This window comes from Pongo abelii, chromosome 14, assembly GCF_028885655.2.
Source record: "Pongo abelii isolate AG06213 chromosome 14, NHGRI_mPonAbe1-v2.0_pri, whole genome shotgun sequence".
Classification (NCBI taxonomy): domain Eukaryota; kingdom Metazoa; phylum Chordata; class Mammalia; order Primates; family Hominidae; genus Pongo; species Pongo abelii.
This window is the reverse complement of record NC_071999.2, coordinates 119976776-120001175: the sequence shown is the minus strand read 5'-3', so window position 1 is coordinate 120001175 and position 24400 is coordinate 119976776. Positions and strand designations below refer to the sequence as shown.

The following is a 24400-nucleotide window of genomic DNA, read 5'->3' as shown; positions in this document are numbered from 1 at the left end:
GGTGGTGACAGTGACGACAGTGATGGTGATGATGGGGACAGTGACAACGGTGGAGAAGGTGATGATGGTGACAATGGTGACAGTGATGATGGTGATGACAGTGGGGATGGTGACAATGTGACGGTGATGACGGTGGGGATGGTGATGATGGCGATGATAATGAAGATGGTGGGGATAATGATTACAGTGACAACAGTGATGGTGATGGTGGGGACAGTGATGACGGGGAAGGAGACAATGGTGATGACAGTGGGGATGGTAATGACAGTGAAGATGGCAATGACGGTGAAAGTGGGGAGATGACAGTGACAACAGTGATGGGGATGGTGACAACGGTGGGGAAGGTGACAATGGTGATGACAGTGATGACACTGGGGATTGTGACGATGGTGACGGTGATGACAGTGAAGACAGTGATTACAGTGACGACAGTGATGGTGATAGGGATGGTGATGACAGTGGGGAAGGTGACAATGGCAATGACAGTGAGGATGGTGACAATGGTGATGACAGTGATGACAGGATGGTGACGATGGCGATGACAGTGATGACAGTAGGGATGGTGACGATGGTGACAATGGTGACGGTGGGGATAGTAAAGACTGTGATGACAGTGGGGATGGCTCCAGGAGTGTCCGAGAAAACACAGGGATGTGTGAGTAAGTCAAGCCACCATCCCAGGTGTTTCTCCTGCCTCTCCTGAGCCCCTGAGGGCAACCCTATCATCCCTTCATCGAGACGAGGACAGGGAGGCCTGGGGACATCCAGCACCCACAGTCACGTCCAGAGTGGGGTCTCCAAGCCCAGCGGCAACCATTCCTACTTCTGACCCTGACCAATGACCTAAAAGGTTTCAAAACCAGGGAAAGCTCATGTTGGGGAGACTGAATTTCTAAATTTCTGCTGACTTAGAAGTTTCTTTAATTGAACTTTTCAGCTTTCCAGCCTCTCTCCTCCAGTGGGTCTACTTCTCTGTCAGTGGTCTAGGACCTCTCTTTGCTCATGCGTTTGCTAAAGACAACAGCAGGAGAGGCAGGACAAGGAGCAAACATGAGACCCCAGTGCCAGCTGAGTCAGAAACCGCAGCTGGGGGTGAGGGAACCCCACAAGCCTCCCTCTCTGCCCTGCAGTGTTTTGCCTGGAGGGCAACCTCTGTCATGGTATTAGAAGTGCAGGTGGAAACCAGAAGGCAAAGCCAGTGCCCGTGTGCAGGGCAGTGAACTTCAGGAAATGACTCTCAGCCTGGGCACTTTGCCAGTGACAGAGTAGGGGCATCACTGTCTTGGACAAACACTGCCATTTTAAGTTCCCTTTGACTAAAAACTGCCTAAATCCAGCCCCAGAAACATCAACTTACTGACTAATGTCAGCATGACCATAAACCACAAATGACACCTCCAACCAGAAACATTCCAACCTTGCAATAAAACTCTCCTCCACCCAGAAACATTCTGCTCCTGCAATAAGCTCCCCGCTTCCTAAACCCTTAAATACCCTTATATAAGAGAGAACACTCCTGACCTAAATTCACCAGAAGCCCCACTCAAGTTTATTCTCCAAAATAAACCTGTCTTTGATGGTTGAGCCACTTTTCATGTTTCTTTCCTCTTTAACTCTTACATTTGGTGCCGAAACCCAGGACAGGTGTTGGGGGCAGAGGCTGTCTTGCAACCCAGGAAGCCGTGGGCAGTGGCAGCTCATCCCAAGCTAATTCCTAGATCCTGAGGGCCTCTGGCCACCTGCCTTGTCTTTTCTCTCACTTTACTTTCCAAGCAATTTGCATAAGGAGGACAACTGACCCAAAGGGAACTGCGAGGCTTGGGCCAGGGCTACTCCCCAATGGGCTCTCAAAATCCTCAGGTCTCAGAAATCCACCTCCAACCGCTCACAAGGGGCATTTCACTCTCTAACCCTTGTCTCCTTCTCCTCCTCCTCCTCCTCCTCCCTTCTCCTCCTCCTCTCTTCTTCTTCCTCTTCCTCTTCTTCTTCTTCCTCTTCTTCTCCTCTCTCTCTCTCTTTGTCTTCCTCACGTGGCTCCAGTCTGGGAGGCCCTTTGCCAATTCCAACTGGAACATCCAACACCAGACACGAATCCAGCTGACTGGTAAGATCTGCCCTCCCCTGGCTTTCTCATGGTACCCAGGAAAGTCAGATCTGCTGTCCTGGTCCTCAGAGGACCAGTGGGATTAAGCTGGGGAAAATCTTGGGAACTCCCAGTCTCTTCTCAGGTTAATTGTCCTCTTTATAAACAGGAATCTTGGTCTCTGTCTTTCTTCTGGAGACACCTAGAACAAAAACAGACACCCTCGGCCTCCTCTTACCAGCCCACATGGGTGCCCAACAATCCCACATCCCTACACCCTCCCCGCTCAGCTGTCTCCTTCACAACCTCACCAAACTTGGCTTACAGGGGAGCCTAAAGCCAAAGCGTTTAGTTTTTTATGGTAACATGGCCTGGCCCCAATTCAAACTAGATAATGACAGCCAGTGGCCCAAAAACAGCATCTTTGACTTTCAAATTCTCAGGGACCTTGACAACTTTATAACCAGGAGCAGCAAATGACAAGAGGTTCCCTATATTCAGGCTTTCTTCAGCCCTGCCTATGTCATGCTTGCACCCCTCACGAAATCCTTCTTCTCAAAGAAAACCCTCCCCAGGTCTTCCCTTCCTCCGAAATCCCTTCCTCCGAAACCCCTTCTGACCCTGCAGATGAACCCCCTCCGTACTCTCGACCCTCTGCATCTGCTCCTCACCCGACCAAACCCTCCATCCTGTTGGCCCCTCCTACCCCCAAGCCTTTAGCCCCAAACCCCGCCCATCCTCCTTCTCCACCAGTCATCCATTCAGAAACTACCCCAGCCAGTCAAGCCACCTCTGCCATTCTCCCTCTCCAGGAAGTGGCTGGGGTTGAAAGCACTGCTTGCGTTCATGGCCCTTTCTCCACGTCTGATTTTCTCCACGTCTGACTTGTCACAGATCCAACAGCACCTGGAATCTTTCTCTGAAAATCCCTCTCATTATCACAGGGAATTCCTGCACATAGCCCAATCCTTTAATTTAACTTAGCGTGACACTGATATAATTCTAACCTCCACCCTCACGCCTGATGAAAAGGAGCGTGTGGCATTCAGCTGAGGCCAACACAGATAAACTCCATAATCAACCCCTAATATAAAACCCAGTGGCTAACAATGCAGGCCCCGTAGAGATCCAGATTGGACTTACCAACAGGGAGACACTGGCTTCAGGCAAAGAGACCACATGATCCCCGTCCCCTCGCAGGCATGGACAAAAATGCCCATAAGGCAGTTAATTATGAAAAACTCAGAGAAATTACACAAGAGCCCCAGGAAAATCCTGCCCTTTTCTTACCACACCTCACTGAAACGATGCTAAAATATACCAATTTGGACCCAGAATCTAGAGAAGGTCAAACTTTTCTCCTCCTCCAATTTGTTTCCCAATCCACCAAGATATCCAGAAAAAAATTATAAAAATTAGAGGAGGGTCCCCAGACACCTCAGTGGGACCTCCTAAATGCAGCCTTCCATGTCTTTAACAACACAAACGAGGAACAAAGAATTCAAAAAGACAAACATCTCCGTATAAATACCAGATGCTCACCTCTGCTGTCCAAAAGTCAGCTCCACAAAAAGCCTCCTGATAACCTGAAAGAAAATTCCCCCACCTCTCCGGGAGTCTGTTTCTGATGTGGCAACACTGGACACTGGGCAAAGGCTTGTCCTAAACCCCTGCTCCCACCAAACTGTGCCCAACCTGTGGTCTCTGGGGACACTGGAAAATGGACGGCTCCCAACAGGGACACCTTCCCCGTTCAGGTGGGGCTCATATTGAAGCCCCCTGACCATCACAGGAGGAAATCTCATCACTGCTGGCGCTGACCACGGAGGACTGAGGGTGCCCAGATCCTGCGCCCCCATGTCCAGTGAGTCCACGGAACCCAGGGTAACTGGGACGGTATCCGGTAGGTCAGAAGCAAGATGGAGTCAGTTCAGATCGTTTTCACTGTCTCAGTTATAATTGTGCAATGGCAGTTTCATAACTTTAAATGACTATCACAGTTTTCATAAATGATCTAGGCAAGTGATTAAAATAATTAGATAAATGTAATGGGACAAATATTTGTAAACAAACTTGTCATAATTTGGAATCTAAAGTTATATTAAATTAAACTACAGCTATTTCATTATTTAGGTTTTTCCAATAAAAATATATTACAGGAAAGCATTCTTTCTAAAAATTGTATCCTTTTTAAAGGTTAAATAATTTGTGTCTAATTCAAAGCTTATTTAAAGGTTTTATATAAAACAAAGTAAAAGAAACCAGGAAACAAGAGAGCTATAAAGAAAGTTATAAAACTAAAAAGTTGTAAAGACTATTGGTAAAATAAAAATATCTTCAAAAATGTAAATAGTTGGTCTAAATTATGCAGGTCAAATATTAGGTTTGTTAAATGCTTTTAGATCATAAACTGGTTCTTTGACTTAAAAATTGTTCAATTTATTTTGGAGCGTTAAATTCTAGATAAAGCCTGGGGACATAAGAAATTAGCCATGCCCCCTAGCTATGCAAAAAGGTATTAAAGAAAAGAGAATTTATACAAGAAAGGATCTTGTATGGTAAATTTTTATCCTAAAGTAAAATAACTGGTTGTTTGAAGACAGGGATGTTTAGGACAAGTCAGAAAGTCAACGCATGTGGTAGCTTGTCTGCGAAAAGAATGTATACAAGGGAATTTATGCAAGAAATGATGTAGAATTTAAAGGTGATTAGGCCTCCTAAATGCTTTATAAAATGCCACTACGACTCTTAGCCATACAACTTGCCTGCTTTATATCTAGGTAAGGCCTGGGACACACGGAGTTTGACGCTGGAATGAATCAGACCTTGTGTGCACTTCTGTCTAAGTCCCAGGCTTCCCACCTAGTACATCATTTAAAATCCCAAACTTACCAAGGACTTCACCAAAAGTGAAGGTTGCTAAGAGTTAACAGTGTTTCATGTATTTAAGACTATTGAAGAAACAGTTTACGTGCAAGGTGTGTAAGGAAAGCAAAATATACTTTTGGTAAAAAGACTATAAGGAGGCATGGGAATGTGAATTTTTGCCTAGATTAAAAGGTTAAAGGGTTGTTTTAAGTTGGATAAAATAAAAATGAAGGTTTAAGCAAATCATGAATGGTTGATTGTAAAGGAAATTCTATTTGTAAATATATTGGCTAAAGTTAAAGGGGTATCCTCCAGTTTTTCTGCAAATTAAGCATTAAAATAAAAGCTCAATGGGTTTCTCTTAGAGCACTAGCCTGCTCTTTAACAAAAATTGTAAAGAGTTATAAAAGGTCTATAAAAATCTTACCTTATGATCAAACATTAAAATTGGGTAAATATGTCTATAAAGTTTTATTAAGAATTGGGTTTAACATTAATAGTACACTAATGTAAAGGTGAAATTCGGCTTATTTGGTATAAAAATTATACAGGAAGCATTGTCAAATATGCAATGGTGTTTGGCTTTCTTTGGGCTATATTTGTATAAATATGTTATTGGCATGTGTTCCAAAGTTATGGGAGACTTCTATAATTCTGATATATTTTAGTGTACATTATCAGTAATAATTATCATTGTTATGTTAAAATTATTGTGTGCCACAAGGTAACAGATTTCCTTGTCAATTGTGTCTTTAACTATGGCTACCCTAAAATATTTTGTCATCCATAGGCAATTGTTGTCTTGTTTTGCTCCTGTTTAGAAGGTGGTTTTATAATCAGCTATAAAGCTTTACCAGGTGCTCTTCAATGCAGGTTTCTGATAACTTTGAAGATTGTGACATCAGAATAGAGGAAAAACGTTCAGGACTCTTGAAGAGCTAAAATGTTCATTAATATCAGGCAGGACAGGAATTAACTACATGAACTGAACCAATAGGAGATTGGAGTGATCATTTTGACATTTTGCTTAAAATGTTGCTAATCCTTTGTTTTGCTGTTCAGAGTCAAGGAAACGTCTTTCGAGCTATTGACAGCTTTTAACAATTTCGTATACTCCCATGAGCAAAATTTGGAGCTTATTTGTTCCTCTCTACCTGATTTTCTCCAGAATTTGGAAACTATTTGTGACTATTCTTAAGTTATGACAATATAGTGATTTGCATAAGTGCAATAAGAATCTGTTTTCTTTTGTAACAGGACACAATTGGAGAAACTGGTTATTTTACCAAGACTTTGGTTGGAATGGTGTGCTTTCCTTTAAGGAATCAAACTCGACTAATGAAGCCAAGAAAGGCCTTGGAAACTGGCCTCCTCTTCTGTGTACACAGTCCCTGCACAGGGGTTCTGATCTGGGGTAAGTAAAGAATGTCACTTTCTGACAGGCCAGGAACCTCAACAGGAGAGGAATTCACCCAACTCATAGGTATTTAATGGTACAATTCCATGGCTGGGCTCAGCTTTAAAAAGTCTTATCTCAGATTCCTTCTATAAAACAAAGTTCCATCAAAGACAATTTAAAAGGCCTATGTGAAAAATAATTATTCTTGCTGCACTGTATACAAATAATTAAGCCAAGTATAATAAAGTAAACCAGTCCTACCATGTGTCTTTTAATAAAAATGGAAAACTGGAGAGAGAAAATTGTTTCAAAAACTATAGCACACCTGTTAAATTCCAGTCTTGTCTGATGTTTTTCAATTGTTATTATTTTCTACAGTTTAAATTCTAATTTTTCTGGCTACAGGTCTCCAAAATAATGTTTTCAATTCTTCCTTTTTCCCCACTTTTCTAACTGGAAATCACTGAAACCTAAGCTGTGCTTTCTTAAAGCCCCGTAAGCTGAAGACGAGATGTATCAGCAGACGCTCCCTCTACGCCCCCAAAACAGAGAGCGCTTCCGGGAACAAATCCACCTCTCCCACTCCTAGATGTATCAGCAGACGCTCCCTCTACAACCCCAAAACAGACAGTGCTTCTGGGAACAAATCCACCTCTTCCACTCCTAGATGTATCAGCAGACGCTGCCTCTAAGCCCCCAAAAGTCCAATGCTGCATTCAGTGCCCCGTAAGGACAACTCTCTCTCAGCAGGAAGTAGCCAGAAAGAACACATCACCCCTCATCCTTTTCAACTATAGGGTCTGGATTGACAGAGTAGGAACATCGCCATCTTGGACAAACACCACCATTTTAAGTTCCCCTTGATTAAAAACCCCCAAAATCCAGCCCAAAAAACATCAACCTAATGTCTAATATCAGCATGACCATAAACCACAAATGACACCTTTGACCAGAAACATGCCGACCTCAAGATAAACTCCTCTCTGACCCGAAACCTTCCAATCCTGCCATAAAACTCCCTCCACCCAAAAACACTCTGAACCTGCGACAAGCTCCCCTCCCTAAATCCTTAAATACTTTTAGTCTGTAAGAGAGAACACTCCAGACCTAAATCGGCCCGAAGCCCCTCTCGGGTTTATTCTCCAAAATAAACCTGTTTTTGACTATTGAGCTGCTTTTCATGTTTCTTCTTTCTTCAACTCTTACAGCCCGTGGCCAGGAGTGAGCATTTGTGGGTGTTTCTCTATGGGTCAGTTTCTTCTATGGGTCAGTGGAGGCCCTACCCAGGCTAGAAAAAGATCAACAAAAACCTAATGTCAGGTTAGTGAGGCAGCTGAGTGAAATTGGGACTCAGCCCCAAAGAGAAGATGCCACAGTACCACAGGTGATCATCGTCATATCATTACAGCAAGTGAAATCGAGACTCACTCGGGAGAAGACGCCACAGTACCACAGGTGATCATCGTCATGTCATTACAGCAGGTGAAATTGAGACTCACCCAGGAGAAGATGCCACAGTACCACAGGTGATCATCGTCATATCATTACAGCAAGTGAAATCGAGACTCACTCGGGAGAAGACGCCACAGTACCACAGGTGATCATCGTCATGTCATTACAGCAGGTGAAATTGAGACTCATCCAGGAGAAGATGCCACAGTACCACAGGTGATCATCGTCATATCATTACAGCAGATGAAATCGGGACTCACCCGGGAGAAGACGCCACAGTACCACAGGTGATCATCGTCATATCATTACAGCAGGTGAAATCGAGACTCACTCAGGAGAAGACGCCACAGTACCACAGGTGATCATCATCATATCATTACAGCAGGTGAAATTGAGACTCACCCAGGAGAAGATGCCACAGTACCATAGGTGATCATCGTCATATCATTACAGCAGGTGAAATTGAGACTCACCCGGGAGAAGATGCCACAGTACCATAGGTGATCATCGTCATATCGTTACAGCAGGTGAAATCGGGACTCACCCGGGAGAAGACGCCACAGTACCACAGGTGATCATCGTCATATCGTTACAGCAGGTGAAATCGGGACTCACCCGGGAGAAGATGCCACAGTACCACAGGTGATCATCATCATATCATTACAGCAGGTGAAATCGGGACTCACCCGGGAGAAGATGCCACAGTACCACAGGTGATCATCATCACATCATTACAGCAGGTGATACTGTTGCTTGTCGCAGACCCAGCTACACACACAGGTTCAGACTCTCATCTTGCTGGGAGATGACATATTGAAGCTAAAGATCCCCTTTCCATCCCTCACATCTCCACCCCTGCCCAAAATCATTTGATTCCTGTTCAGCCAGCTTTTCATACTGCGCGGTTCTGTCAGACAGGAACATGCCTGTCCTGCACTGATCCCGCCGGAGGGTAGCTTGTTCCGAGCCTTCCTCTACAGGAATGCATCCCATCCACGTCTCCTGACAAGCTCAGGACTAGCCTTGCGCTGTCCACCCCCTCAGGCCCTCCACCCTGGCACAGGCAGCTGTGGGCTCCTCTCTGTGACCCTGGCCAGACCTGACCGATCCACAGTCGTCCAGGAAACCCCCAGAGACCACGCAGCCCTGCCTGGCACCACCTGGATTGGTTATTGTTAGCAATGGCTTCAGGTGGTGAATGACAGGGTCAGCCAAGGAGGAGGCACTCAGGGGGAGGCAGAGCCACAGCACCCACCCAGGAAGGCTCTGTCTGAGGCTGCCCAGGCTGCACAGGGCAAAGGCAGTGGCAGGAAGTGCCGCCCTCGCTCCCCCCACAAACTGGGGAGACGGCTCATCCCCCTCCTTAGGACAAGGGACCTGGTGCGGGGACCCGGGGATTCCCTTCCCAAGACCATCCTCCTTTCAGCAAAGCCTGGTGGACCCGGGCGGGAGCTGTTCTAGGTGCTGAAGCACGTGCATCCCGCATACCGCAGTCCCTGCCTTCTGGGCTGAGTCTAGAGTCAGCACAGCGCTGGGGGAGCTGCCCCCAGAGGCACAGCCGGGGCCACCGCACCTCCCCTCAGCCCCATAGCAGTCTGGGGTGCACAGTCAGCGGGTAGAGCTGGCAGCCTCCGCTACTGTCCAGCCCTGCACTGGGAACGGGCAGGCACTCCACCAGGCTTGGCAGGCACGGTTGGCCCCGCCCTGGTCACATAGCTGGCAAGAGGCTGGGTCTGGGTTCAAATCCAGCTGTGCTGGGTGTAAAGAGAGGCAGAGAGATAGAGAGGGAGACAGAGAGATAGAGAGGGAGACAGAGAGATAGAGAGGGAGACAGAGACAGAGAGATAGAGAGGGAGACAGAGAGATAGAGAGGGAGACAGAGCTAAAGGGAGACAGAGATTCCCAAAGTGCACCGCATCTTCTAACAGACGCCGAGGCTCCGGTGACATGTAACTCCCTGCGGAGTGGCCACAGAAACGGATCTGTCTGTGGCTTTCCATTAGAAATTCCAGGGCCCTGTCCAGAAATATGCAGATATTTGGACCCAGCCAGAAAATGAGTTGGATTTTCCAAACAAGCAGATGTGGATGCAGCTTCTGTGGCAGCAAAAATAGAAATTCCAGGTGTTGATTTCAGACAGAGCACTTTACAAGCAGACAGCCCAAGCACCTGTGGCCCTAGGCAAATCTCTACCTCTGTAACCAATGCATCCGTAGGCATTGGCTCCTGGGACCTGTGGGTGGGCGTCAGGGTTGCTCAGCATGGGGTGTGGCTCTGCTGCAGAACAAGGAGGAGCTTTTCCTGCTCACCAGGGCGTCAGCACCACCGGCTCACACATCAGGATGGGAGACAACCAAGGGAAAACCAAGGTGGGAACAGGTCACCTGTGCCCACTGTGTCGGGAAGCTCCAGGTCAGCGACCCCTCTGAGTGTCACACTCAGTCCCACGTGTCTGGGAGGCTGCACCCCAGCCCCTGCTAACCAGGTGTGCCCAGGGAGGCAAGGCTGCTCAGACAGCAGAAAAAAACAGGCATCCTGAGGGGCCTGCTAGGGCCCCACTGTGGCTGTGGGATGGAGCCAGCAGCTCTGAGGCGGGGTCACGTGTGCAGCTCACAGCTCGGACAGCAGCAGGGTGGGGATCTGGCTCCAGCCTGTCTGGGCTCAACGTGGCTGTCGGGAGGACGACAGGAAGCAGGTGCTGCCCGCAGAAGAGAGGCGCGTTTAAGAAACCAGAGCCGCCAAGTCGGCCCCTGAGTGGCAGGTGCACGATCCCACAGGCCTCCAAGTTCAGGGGCCTAAAACCTGGGACTTGGTTGATTTTCCTGTAACTAGACCTAGTTCCTGTGGCAGATGCCCAGGCAGCCAGAAAAGAAGGCAGGGCTGGCAGCCCCCAAGTCTCTCCACTCACCCACCCTTGCGCCAGTGCCCACCCTTCTCCCAAGATTAACCCAAGTCTGGAGGGTTCAGGTGGCAGTATCTTTGAGCAGAGAGTGGGGGATGGGACAGGGTCCTCTTTGAACTTCACCCCGTCCCCTGCAGGTGTGGCCTGAGGTGTTTGCATGGAGGAGGTGTGGACTGGTGTCCTGGGCAGGTCCCATCAAGGTCCAGGAGGGGTGGCCCGGAAGACTCAGCCTCAGCTCACAGGCCGCACATGGCTGCACACAGAGACCTCCCGATGCCACAGGCCACGTGCACCTGGGAAAGTCTGACTCAAGCCACCTGTGGGGCCGCAGGGGTCCCAAGGTCCCTGGGCAGGGACGCGGGGCCACTGGCCTCAGAGAAACGCCTCCCAGTGCCTGACAGGCACAGAGAGCTGGGGCCTCATCAGGGCCACACAAGCTTCAGGGAAAGAGGCCTCGGTGGTGAGGCTGTGGGCCCGACAGGACCAACCCCGAGCTGGGTGCCCAGCGAGTGTGGCCGCCTGTGCCCATGCTCCGCCTGTGCTCCACTCCCTTAGTTATTCCCCCGCCGTGGGTGAGGTCGTGGGATCCAGCGTTGGATGGCAAGTGGATGGGGCCACTCGACGCCTGTCCTCCAGAACACCCGGCCCTTGTGGGACCTACTCAGGGCCGTGGGGCCTTGGCACGGGCTCTTGCCCTGGGTAGCTCACAGCGTCCTCACCGGTGACCCGCAGAGCCGCCCAACACTGCCATCCAGGGATCCCAGAAACCACTCTCCACCAGCCCCACCCAAAGGGGCGGAGACCCTCACAGCTTCCATAGGAGAAGGTGCAGGGCCCGACGCCCCAGGAAGGCTGATGGGGCTCCCACGACAGCGAGGCCCTAAGCAGAAGCTAAGCAGGGCGCAAGGAAGGCAGCCGAGACCTCACCCTCCAGCACTTAGAGGAATGCAGAAAACGGGCTCGGTCCAGACCAAAGATTTCTGTGTGTGGTGTGTGTAGTATGTGTGGTGTGTGTGATGTTGTAGTATGTGTGGTGTGTGGTTTGTGTAGTGTATGTGGTGTGCATTGTGTAGTGTGTGTGTCATATGTGTGGTGTATGTATTGTGTGGAGTGTGTGTTGTGTATTTTGTGTTGTGTGTGTTGTGTGCTGTGTGCAGTGTATGTGGTGTGCATTGTGTGGTGTGTGTGTCATGTGTGTTGTGTGTAGTATGTGGTGTGTGTGGTGTGTGGTGTGTGGTGTGTGTGTGATGTGTGTCGTGTGATGTGTGTGGTGTGTGGTGTGTGTGCAATGTGTGTCATGTGTGATGTGTGTGGTGTGTGCTGTGTACTGTGTGGAGTGTGTGGTGTGTGTGATGTGCATTGTGTGGTATGTGTCGTGTGTTGTGTGTAGTGTGTGTGGTGTGAGTAGTGTATTGTGTGGAGTGTTGTATATTGTGTCTTGTGTGGTGTGTGTTGTGTGTGGTGTATGTGGTGTGCATTGTGTGTTGTGTGTGTCATGTGTGTTGTATGTGGTGTGTGTAGTGTATTGTGTGGAGTGTGTATTGTGTATTGTGTGTGTGTGGTGTGTGCTGTGCGTAGTGTGTGTGGTGTCGTGTGTGTAGTGTATGTGGTGTGTATTGTGTGGTGTGTGTGTCATATGTGTGGTGTGTGTGGTGTGTGTTGTGTGTTGTGTATAGTGTGTGTGGTGTGTGGTATATGTGATGTGTATTCTGTGTTGTGTGTTGTGTGTTGTGTATTGTGTGTGGTGTGTGGTGTGTGTGTCATGTGTGGTGTGTGTGGTGTGTTGTGTATAGTGTGTGTGGTGTGTGGTATATGTGATGTGTATTGTGTGGTGTGTGTGGTGTGTGTTGTGTGTTGTGTATAGTGTGTGTGGTGTGTGGTATATGTGATGTGTATTGTGTATTGTGTGTTGTGTGTTTTGTGTTGTGTATTGTGTGTGGTGTGTGGTATATGTGATGTGTATTGTGTGGTGTGTGGTGTGTGTTGTGTGTTGTGTATTGTGTGTGGTGTGTGGTATATGTGATGTGTATTGTGTGTTGTGTGTTGTGTATAGTGTGTGTGGTGTGTGGTATATGTGATGTGTATTGTGTGGTGTGTGGTGTGTGTTGTGTATTGTGTGTGGTGTGTGGTATATGTGATGTGTATTGTGTGGTGTGTGTGGTGTGTGTTGTGTATAGTGTGTGTGGTGTGTGGTATATGTGATGTGTATTGTGTGGTGTGTGTGGTGTGTGTTGTGTATTGTGTGTGGTGTGTGGTGTGTGTGTCATGTGTGGTGTGTGTGGTGTGTGTTGTGTGTTGTGTATTGTGTGTGGTGTGTGGTATATGTGATGTGTATTGTGTGTTGTGTATTGTGTGGTGTGTGGTATATGTGATGTGTATTGTGTGGTGTGTGTTGTGTGTTGTGTATTGTGTGTGGTGTGTGGTATATGTGATGTGTATTGTGTGTTGTGTGTTGTGTATTGTGTGTGGTGTGTGGTATATGTGATGTGTATTGTGTGTTGTGTGTTGTGTATTGTGTGGTGTGTGGTATATGTGATGTGTATTGTGTGGTGTGTGTTGTGTGTTGTGTATTGTGTGTGGTGTGTGGTATATGTGATGTGTATTGTGTGTTGTGTATTGTGTGTGGTGTGTGGTATATGTGATGTGTATTGTGTGGTGTGTGGTATATGTGATGTGTATTGTGTGGTGTGTGTGTTGTGTGTTGTGTATTGTGTGTGGTGTGTGGTGTGTGTGGTGTGTGTTGTGTGTTGTGTATTGTGTGTGGTGTGTGGTATATGTGATGTGTATTGTGTGTTGTGTGTTGTGTATTGTGTGTGGTGTGTGGTATATGTGATGTGTATTGTGTGTTGTGTGTGGTGTGTGGTATATGTGATGTGTATCGTGTGTTGTGTGTTGTGTAGTGTGTGTGGTGTGTGGTATATGTGATGTGTGTTGTGTGTTGTGTGTTGTGTATTGTGTGTGGTGTGTGGTATATGTGATGTGTATTGTGTGTTGTGTAGTGTGTGTGGTGTGTGGTATATGTGATGTGTGTTGTGTGTTGTGTGTTGTGTATTGTGTGTGGTGTGTGGTATATGTGATGTGTATTGTGTGGTGTGTGTTGTGTGTTGTGTATTGTGTGTGGTGTGTGGTATATGTGATGTGTATTGTGTGGTGTGTGGTATATGTGATGTGTATTGTGTGGTGTGTGTTGTGTGTTGTGTATTGTGTGTGGTGTGTGGTATATGTGATGTGTATTGTGTGGTGTGTGTGTTGTGTGTTGTGTATTGTGTGTGGTGTGTGGTGTGTGGTGTGTGGTGTGTGTTGTGTGTTGTGTATTGTGTGTGGTGTGTGGTATATGTGATGTGTATTGTGTGTTGTGTGTTGTGTGTTGTGTATTGTGTGTGGTGTGTGGTATATGTGATGTGTATTGTGTGTTGTGTGTTGTGTGTTGTGTAGTGTGTGCGGTGTGTGGTATATGTGATGTGTATTGTGTGGTGTGTGTGTCATGTGTGGTGTGTGTGGTGTGTGTTGTGTGTTGTGTATTGTGTGTGGTGTGTGGTATATGTGATGTGTGTTGTGTGTTGTGTGTTGTGTATTGTGTGTGGTGTGTGGTATATGTGATGTGTATTGTGTGTTATGTGTTGTATGTTGTGTAGTGTGTGTGGTGTGTGGTATATGTGATGTGTGTTGTGTGTTGTGTGTTGTGTGTTGTGTGTGGTGTGTGGTATATGTGATGTGTATTGTGTGGTGTGTGTGTTGTGTGACATGCATGTGTTTTGTACTGTGTGGAGTGTGTCGTGTGTGTCTGTGCGTGTGCACACACGTGGGGCACAGGAGAATCGCCAGTTAACACTGTTTTATGCCCTTCCCTTTCCCATCCCTGTGGGACCAATGGGACTGTGCCAGGTTACAGAGCTCTTCCTGAAATAAATGATTCATATGTCTGTTTGGGTGAGGAGTAAACAGTAACTCATTCAGCAGTGGAAAAATATCTAAAGCTGATGTGATTTGGGGCATTCTTCAGATGTCACCGGAGACTAATATGATAATGGGTAGGGATAATGGTGAAGCCATTCCTAATGATCAGATTCCATCCCTTAAGTGAACAGAGTGAAATCTTTATAAATGAAATGATGCCATGTCTGGCCTTTGCTTCTAAACAACATGGGAAGAGAAGAAGCAGGCGGGGGGTGAACAGGACAAGTGATGGAGTTGGGTGGGGGGGCACGGAGGGTTCATTACGCGATTTTCTCCACCCTTGTATGTGCTTAAAATTTTCTATGGTAAAAATTTTAAATAAAAATAAATCGAGAAAAAAGTGTTCATGTGTATCTGGATGCATTGGAAATACACTCGTTCTCTCTCTAGCTAACATTGACAGCCTGCCTTGCTGCCTTTTGAAATAACTTGAATGTTCTGACATCTATGCAGTTAAAACCAGTGTATAACAATGGCCACTACTTTCTCGAAACCTGTCACGAACAAGACATTCTCATGTGCATTGGCTCAAATGTTCCCAGCCACCATGCAAATGAAGAAACTGAGGCTGAAATGCTTCAGTAAGTTTCCTAGGATCACGCAGCACTCACGGACAGCCAGGTTCCAGCTACCACAAGTATTAAATTAATGTGAGATTGTGAAATATGGGTTCACCATACAACATCAGCCCAGAAGAATGCCTCTCCTGAAAAGGCAGAAATGAGCTTGCACAGGCATCACAGACAACCCCTCAGAGGCTCTGGTCTGGGGCATCCGGGTGCCCCCCTCACCCAGGTGAGGGAAGCCCGTGAACAGGTGAACACCACACGGCTCTGGCAGTGGCTGTCACTCTTGGATCTTTATCCTGTCATTCCAGTACCCATGTGCTTTTACCGAAGCCATAGAAATGGTCCTCCTGCATCCAGATTGGAAAGGAAGAAGCAAAAGTGTTTCTATTTGACATGCTCTAGTAGATAAAAAATCCTGAGGAATCCATTTTTTAAAGAACTACTAGAACAAAGAAATGAGTTCCACAGGGTTGCAGATATTAGATCAACATACAAAGTCAACTGTATTTCTAAACACTTGCAATGGACAACCCAGAAGTTAAATTAAGAAAACAATTCCACTCAAAATAGCCTCAAAAAGAATAAAGTACCTAAGAATAAATTTAATTTGGTAAGTACTTCATTTGATAAATACTGAAGAATAAGTAAATTTGATATAAAACTTATACTCTAAAAACTACAAAACATTGTTTTTAAAAACTAAAGAAGGTCTAAACTGGGAAAGCATTCCATGTTCATGGATTGGGATACTTAACATTAAGATGGTAACACTCCCTACACTGAGCTACAGATTCAACACATCCCTGCCAGAATCCCAGCTGGCTTCCGTGTAGAAACTGACCAGTTGATTCTAAAATTCATATGGAATTGCAAGGGATTCAGAATTGCCAAAGTAACCCTGAAAAAGAACAAAGCTGGAAGACTCACGAGCCCTTATTTCAAACTTACTCTAAAGCTACAGTAATCAAGACTGTGGTACCGGCAAAAGCAAAGACATATAGATTAAAAGAATAGAATTAGAAGTCCACAAATAAACCATATATCTATGGCCAATTAATTTTCAACAAGGGTGCCAAGACCATTCAATGAGAAAAGAACAGTCTTTTCAGCAAATGGTGCTTGGACAACTGGATGTCCGCAAATGCATGAACATGGGTCCCTACCTCACACTATGAAGAAAGTTAACTCAAGGTGGATCACAGAACCAGATAGAAGAGTTAAAACTATAATAACTCCTACCTCATACCATACACAAAAGTTAACTCAAAGTGAATCACAGACCCAGATGGAAGAGTTAAAACTATAAAACTCTTCTAGAAAAATCTAGGGGTAAATCTTCATGTCCTTAGATTTGCAAAACATTCTTAGATATGACACCAAAAGCATGAACAACAAAAGAAAAAATAAATTAGAGTTCATCAAAATTAAAAACTTTTGTGCCTCAAAGGACACCATGAAGAAAGTGAAAAGGCAATGTAAAGAATGTGAGGAAATATTTGCAAATCACATATCTGAGAAGGGACTTGTATCTAGAATACATAAATGACTCTGATGACTCAACAGGAAAAGACAGCCCAATGTAAAAATGAGCAAAGGAAATGAACAGACATTTCTCCAAGAACATATGCAAATTGGCCAATAGGCACATGAAGAGATGCTCCACATCACTAATAATCAGGGAAATGCAATCAAAACCACGATGAGATACCACTTAACACACATTAAATGGCTAGACTCAAACAGTCAGTGACAAGTGCTGATGAAGGAGTGGAGAAACTGGAGCCCTCATGCCTGTCTGTGGGAAAGTAACATGGGGCAGCCACTTTGGAAAACAGTCTGGCAGTTCCTCAAATGATTAAACAGCATTACTGTATGACCCAGCAATTCCACTCCTAGGTACATGCCCAAAAGAAATGAAAATGCATTTTCGCACAGAAACCTATGTACAAATGTTCACAGCAGCATTATTCACAACAGCCAAAGGGTGTAAACAGCTGTAATGTCCATCAACTGGTGTACGGATAAGTGTGGCCCATCCATACAGTGGATTATTATTATTATCATTGTTATTATTATTATTTGAGACAGAGTCTTGCTCTGTCATCCAGGCTGGAGTGCAATGGCTCAATCTCGACTCACCGCAACCTCTGCCTCCCAGGTTCAAGTGATTCTCCTGCCTCAGCCTCCTGAGTAGCTGGGATTATAGGCATGTGCCACCACACCCGGCTAATTTTGTATTTTTAGTAGAGACAGGGTTTCACCATGTTGGTCAGGCTGGTCTTGAACTCCTGAACTCGTGATCCGCCCACCTTGGCCTCCCAAAGTGCTAGGATTACAGACATGAGCCACCGTGTCCTGCCCATATAGTGGATTATTATTCAGCCATAGAAAGCAAGGACATTCGGAGGAATCTTAAAGACACAATGCGCAGTGCCAGACACCAGACACAGAGACCGCAGATAACACGTTACTCCCTCCACACACAAGCCCAGAGTAGGAATCTACAGAGAACGCATATCACACATTACTCCCTCCGCAGGCAAGCCCAGAGTAGGAACCTACAGAGACAGGAAGTTGATTCCTGGTTGCTTAGGCTGGGTAGGTAGGGTGCTAAGAGAAGGGTGTGGGTTTCTTGCTGAGGTGATTCATGTTTTAACACTGGCTGTGCTGATGGTTCATGCATCTGTGAATACACTAAAAACCATTGAATTGTGTGCTTTAAATGGGTGAGTTATATGGAATGTGGACTATATCTCATTAAAGCCATTTTTTTAAAAGGAAAGAAAAACAGACCCACACTGTCCACCCATCCTGTGCATCGCCAAAGCCCGGCTTCACACCCAGCTTCTGCCTCTTTGGGGAAATCTTATAGAAAAGCCTTCAAGAGGCCTTCCATCCTCAGGCCCACCCAACTCCCTGCAGGCACCAAGCAGCTCCAGACTCTGAAGAGATGCTGTCTAGAGACCATCACGGGGGCTGCTGGCTCCCAAAGGTGGCCTCTGTTTCCAACACCATTCTGCAGACTAGTGCGTGTAAGGCCTTTGCCCACCCTGGTCAGCTGTGATGCCCACCCTCGGGAGCCAACAACAGGGGGTGGGTGGGAGAGGAAATGCCGGGCCTATCTCTCCACCTCTTTGCAACTGCTAGCCAAGAACGGCAGCTCACCCTGCAGTGCACACTGTCTAATATGCAGAACAGAACACTTTGCTCCACCAGAATCCCAGTGTCTTTGCAGCCACCCCCAAACCCTCCAAGGACCTCCCACCCTCACACAATCAGGCTCCATCTGCCCAAGGGTCAGTTTCCTGGGCAGCAGTGGGAGTTTTCTGGGTCCCATGTGGGGTGATATGGTTTGGCTGTGTCCTCTCCCAAATCTCATCTTGAATCCTCATGTGTTGTGGGAGGGACCTGGTGGGAGGCAATTGAATCATGGGGGCAGGTCTTTCCTGTGCTGTTCTCATGATAGTGAGTAAGTCTCACAAGATCTGATGGTTATTACAAAGGGAAGTTTCCCTGCACAGGCTCTGTCTTTGCCTGCTGCCATCCACATGACAGGACTTGCTCCTCCTTACCTTCCGCCGTGATCATGAGGCTTCCCCAGCCACGTGGAACTGTGAGTCCAATTAAACCTCTTTCTTTTGTAAATTACCCAGTCTTGGGTACGTCTTTATCAGCAGTGTGAAAACAGATTAACACACAGGGTTCCAAGGGCACACACTGCGGCCCAGCCATCTCACCCTCCCTCTCGGCCTGGGAACTGGGAACAGGCAGGGATTGGGGGCCTGACACAGGTCATTTGCACACTGGATGATACAGTAACATGACAGCTGGTGCAGGGAAGGCTGAGAACTCCAGCCTGCTCTGAGGCAACAACTGGGAGATGAGGCAGAAATGGCCCAACCACCTCCCCTCTAAACCCTGCTCTTAAAATTCAATCCTGGCTGCCACCATGAACTGACAAAATTAGCCAGTTTTTGTTTTTAAAGTTACAGTCCCCAAAACAGTGCATCAACAAAACAGACTTCCAGCTGAACCTGATCGCTGTTGCCGCGCATACAGCCACAAACATCATGGACAGGCAGTGTCTAGATTTCACTCTGCGTTGCTGCCGTGTGAACCGGGGGCTCCCTCCTGGTTTTATGTCTTTACCTCTCCTCTTAGTCTGGGCAAGATAAACATTAACCAAACTCAGACGAAAAACAAGACTCTAGAGCCACTGGCTCAAAAGGAAGAGAGGCTTATGCACATGTTTTTGCCTGAACTTTACAAACTAGGACTTAATTTAATTTGCCACCTCCGTCCCAAACTTCATGCATTCTCTGAGCTTCCCAGGCCTCACTGTTGGTGGCTGCACACCACATGAGGCTGATGCACCAGCAACCCAGGGCCATGCTCGCTTAGACTAAAGTGTGAATGGTACTCGCTGAACCCTGTATCCAGGACTGTGCAGGCCACAGCCCGGGAACCTCAGAGCTGGTCCCGTAGACACCAATGTGCTGGGGAGGCAGGGCTGACTCTTCTCAGAGCCCCAGTGCAGCTGTACCATCCCCTGATGAGGGACTCATGCTCCCCACCACCCCATGTTTGAAAGAAGCAATGTACTTTCTTACCATTTGCCTTCTATTCTCCACCAAGTTGATGCCAATAATTCCTAAGAAAGATCCGAAGCCGAGCTAAAACCAAAGGAAGAACGAGAGAGAAACACTCATTAACATGCCTGGAAGCTTAACACTGACATTTAAAGCAAATAATCCCGCCCTCAAACGCATTTTATCCAGGGATGAAGGCCAGACATCCCCACCTCAAGAACCTCAACCACTGAGCAGCAGGTGCGTCTGCTGGCATTGGGTGGGCGTCTCTGCAACGTCACCCGTCCTGTCTTCTCTGCTCAGAGGTTTTTAATGATGCATCTGTTTGGCTTGTGACTCTGGGGTAAGAGAAGTTCCCACTCCTCCCCCAGAGACAACATCTTTTCGGGGACCCAGGGCCACCAAGCACCACCATCTGTCCCGTCTTCTCCAGGCCTGAGGTGCCCCTGAGCATGGCTCCTGGGTAAGGTATTAGGGAACTACAGCCGTGTTTCAAAAGAAGGGTTGCCAGGCACCAGGGCCACCTGTGACACCTGCTTAGATGGCCTAACTCTGGCTGCTGCTTCGGGAGAGTGAGCAGGGCAAGCCGTTAGCAGGGAGGTTTCAGGTGTGGGGAAAGGGCACTTGGCCAGGCACAGAGGGGGCCCCGGGCTGCAGCACAGGCCACCAGGAGTCTGGCGGAGCCCCCTTGCTCTACAGGAAGCCCCAGCTCTGGGCAGAATGATGCCGGGATGTTGGGAAATAGACATGGGACTGTGCTGTCTTAGAACAGAGGCCACTGGCCGGGCATCCGCACCCTCCACCCGGGGCCTGTCCTGGCAGGTGATGCCCACCTGGCAGAGGAATTTTTAAAATCAGTGTGAAGAAGATGCATTTCAGCAGCACCCACCGAAAATCTGGCTCAGAGCAGCCGGCAAAAGTGCCTCCCGCAGACAACATGGAGCTGCGAACAATCGTGCCGAGGCCTAAGACAGCTCTTGCTCACACGCAGGTGCGCTGGGCCGGTCACACTTCCCAGTGAGTGTCTGTTGGAAGGGGTGGCCTGCCCGGCACAGCCTTGGAGTTCCTGGGGCTGTGGTGTCAAGTTTAATGCACTGGAAACCGGACTTCTTTATGTAAATAGTTTTGCCTTTTCTGTAATTGTGTCTGTGTGTCTGTGGTGATAGACACGTACACATGTGGCTTTCACCAATGGTTTGAGAATTCTCCAGGGATAACAGGAATATTTCTTCACGTGCTGAGCTTCAAAATACTGCAGTTCAACTCCACAGTTCAAAAATATCAAAATTCCACTTCGATATACATGTATTAAAATACATCTGTTTCACTATGTTTTATTTTTTGGGGATTTGAAAAAAAACACACCTTTCTTGAAAATGTTGAGATGTTTTCATGTTCTGGCCGCTTCTTCTGAGATCAGCTTTTTAAGTCTCTACATTGGCAGAAAGTCTCCACAGAAGTAACTCTTAGCCACGTTTCCTTGAAGCTGCTTTTATTTGTCATCTCCCTAGTTTGCTTTCAGAACTGTCTGTGCTACAGGTCATTTCAATCTGGTCAGCACAGCATTAATTCATAGCCCAGAAAGTAGATTCTTTACAGAGCATAGCTTGAGCGTTAGCCATTGATGTTTTTGATTATGTTATTTTGAGGGAGCTCTTAAATAAGCTTGAGAACAAACCAAAAAAAACCAACCACTCAAGGCTGATTTTGATGTTTTGCAAATCACTTGGAGGTCCCTCCTCACAGCCGCTTGCCCTCTGGGCTCCCCTTTCTGCCCAGGAAGCAGAAAAACCCCTCACATGAGGCCAAGGTCCCCACACCATTGGCCTCTTGCAATTTTACTGATAAAGCTTTTTCTGCACAGATACTATTTGTATATGTTTATTCATAAACTATACACAGGTAGATAGTGTAGATGTCTAAGGCACACCCTAAGATATAAACAAAGGAAAATATAATACTGAAATAAACAATATTTGTAAAATATTTCTAAATACTGAGTGCCAAAAATCTTTCATCTTTGCTGATTGTCATCAATATTATTACCAATCTTGGTAGTACTTTAGGGGAGAGTAATGAGATTGAAGAAGCCGCATTTTAAAATCTTGCTTTAGCACTTTATGACATAGCAACCGGGCTCTGGGGCATGTGAAGGGCATTGCAGCTGATCCAAGCCACTCCAACAGAGGTTCACTGTGCAGAATGCAGGCACTTAGGAGAATTTTTTTACTAATGACAGAGGATGTAATTTCATAGTTCAAAAAACCTTGATACTTTTGAATCTGGGTGACCAATTCTTGCCAATTAGGTTACCATCAATTTATCTCGCCGCCTTACTGTCCAAAATCTGGCCTGACGGGTGGATGAGGTCAGCACCACCACCTTCTGGCCCTTCCCACACGATTATGTCACTAATACGATCTTTGACCCACAGCTTCTTGGTAGGAATCGTTTAAAGTTACTTTCCCCTTCCATGGGCTATGATGGTCGACCTGGTCCCCCAGGGTAAAATCCTTCCAGGACGCTGGGGGAGGCTCTGTCCGGCCTTTTTGGACAACCTGAGCTCCTGGCCCCTCCTCCACCTTGGACATTTCCTGTCGCCAGGCTCTGGCCCCCCTCCTGCCCTCTGGTCACCCTGTGACCACATCGGGCCAACCCAGACAATGGAGGGCACGTGGCCCTATTTTAAGGTCAACTTGGACCTCAACCCGAATTCCCCTCTGCCTTGGACCTGCCACCGTCCCAGGTCCTGGGGATTGGGATGTGCATGTCTGTGGGGGCCGTAACCCTGCCAACCACAAGCACCAATCGAAGCCTCCCCACCTTCAGCCCCAGCCCTGTGAGCTGGCGTGGACTCCACCCTGAGAGAGCCACACACCACCCTGCCCTCCCCTGCCCAGGCCGCCCGCTCGGCGCACTCACAATGATCCCTGGGTAGTAGCCCCCCACGGTCACATTCTCCGTCCTGGTGGTGGCAGCCAGCCCGATGGTCACTATGAGGACGGACACCAGCAGCAGAGACCCCACAAACCAGAGCGACGTCTTCTTCCTCCTCGAAAGCCCCTCTGTGGGGAGGAAGGCGAGGACCTGTCAGTGAGGACTCAGGCTCAGGAGGGCGTCAGCCCGGCAGGCTCTGGGCCGTGCTCCGTTACCCAGGGGTCCTGGGATGCACTATCCCTGCCTGCCTCCAGGCCCACCTCAGGGGACCACCCCCAACCTCCATTAGATAACAGAATAAAATCTCTGGACCATAAGCCACTATACTGGATAGCCTGGTATTTGTGGCCAAACCTAATTCTAACTGTCACAGAACTCAAGAAAGCAAACTAGAAAGGACTCCTTCCTATTGGCTGCCTCTTCCTCTATCTGACTTTCTCCCCTTGGTGTCCCCAGGAGGACAGGAGCATCTTTTGTTTCCTGTTTTATCACCACCATTCCCTCACAGACACACCCTCTCTACCCGCCTATCCCAGCCGCACCCAGAGGGGATAGGCGCGGGGAGAGAGGAACGCACACAGCAGCCATCCAGCTGTGCCATCTGTTTTGCTTTGTTTTATTTTTTGAAAATTGTATCATCTTGATCCCTGTGTGACTCCAAACAAAATAAGGGATTTAAAACACCATGGTAAGGTCTTCCTACTCCAAGAGTTTGAAAATCAACATTTGTGTGTGTGCACATGTGTAAGTGCGTGTGTGCGGGGAAAGCAGACCGCACACTGGAGAGCCGCCGGCAGCGAGGACGGCCATGCAGACATCGTCCACACCCTAGAAGGTCCACATCTGAAGATTTACGCTTCTGCAATCCCATCAGCAGAGCTCAATGGCAAGGCAAGGTTATCGCACCCAAGGAAGGGATTGTTAGGTCCTCAGAAATAAGTTTCACAAAACTATAAATCAATGTGCAGATGCAGAATTGCTCTGCTGATCTAAGAGAGCCGTTTTTATCCAGCTGACCCAGCAAGGGCGTGGCCTTGGTCACGGCCTTCCTTCAAGGCCCTCTGGGACTCAGCACAGCCCCCGGCACAGCCACCCTGCCTGCCTCTTGACCCTTGCAAAGATACATTTGTCCCAAGAATCTCATCCTAAATCGCTTTTTACCTTCCACCTTGGAGGGGACCAGATCACTCCATTCGCCAACGTAATAAACTATCGGCTCCCACCAGCCAGCCAGGCTGCCCCCGTCTTGGACCCACTGCACCGAGGCGGCCAGTGGCACTGTCCTTGGTGTTATACTCCAGGCCGCAGGCAGTGGTTTCAGCCTCTCCCTGGTTGCCCCATCTCCTGCCTCCTTAGAGGCAGGCTTGTTCTGGCATCCACAGGGCCTTTGCACCTGCTGTCTCCAGCTAGACACTCCCAGCACTCCCTGAAGGCCTCACTTAAATGTTACTGCATAGACACACGGAGTATAGTAGCCGCACTCACCCCTGTGCTCTCCACAGTCACCCCTTTACCCCTGCCCCTGCAGAGCATCCTCGCGTGTGAGAGGCAGAGGGGACGCCAGACAGACAGAGGCACACGCTGCAGGCATTGGAAAAGGCCAAGTTCAGTGGAGAAAACTTAAGCAGAGCTGGGGACAGGGCG

The 24400-nt window shown here is 47.6% G+C and overlaps 1 protein-coding gene across 3 annotated transcripts in view; it reads right to left on the bottom strand.

Annotated features, from left to right (window-relative positions):
• The window catches only part of TMEM255B (transmembrane protein 255B), a 60161-nt gene that overhangs the window by 26826 nt on the left and 8935 nt on the right, over nucleotides 1-24400 (bottom strand). For all 3 annotated transcript variants that reach the window (XM_024231034.3, XM_054529315.2, XM_054529314.2), the window contains exons 2-3: nucleotides 22742-22884; nucleotides 19841-19903 (exon numbers count right to left, since the gene is read on the bottom strand). In XM_024231034.3, the coding sequence (XP_024086802.3) occupies nucleotides 19841-19903; nucleotides 22742-22884 (206 nt within the window). The remainder of the gene's footprint in view (nucleotides 1-19840; nucleotides 19904-22741; nucleotides 22885-24400) is intronic.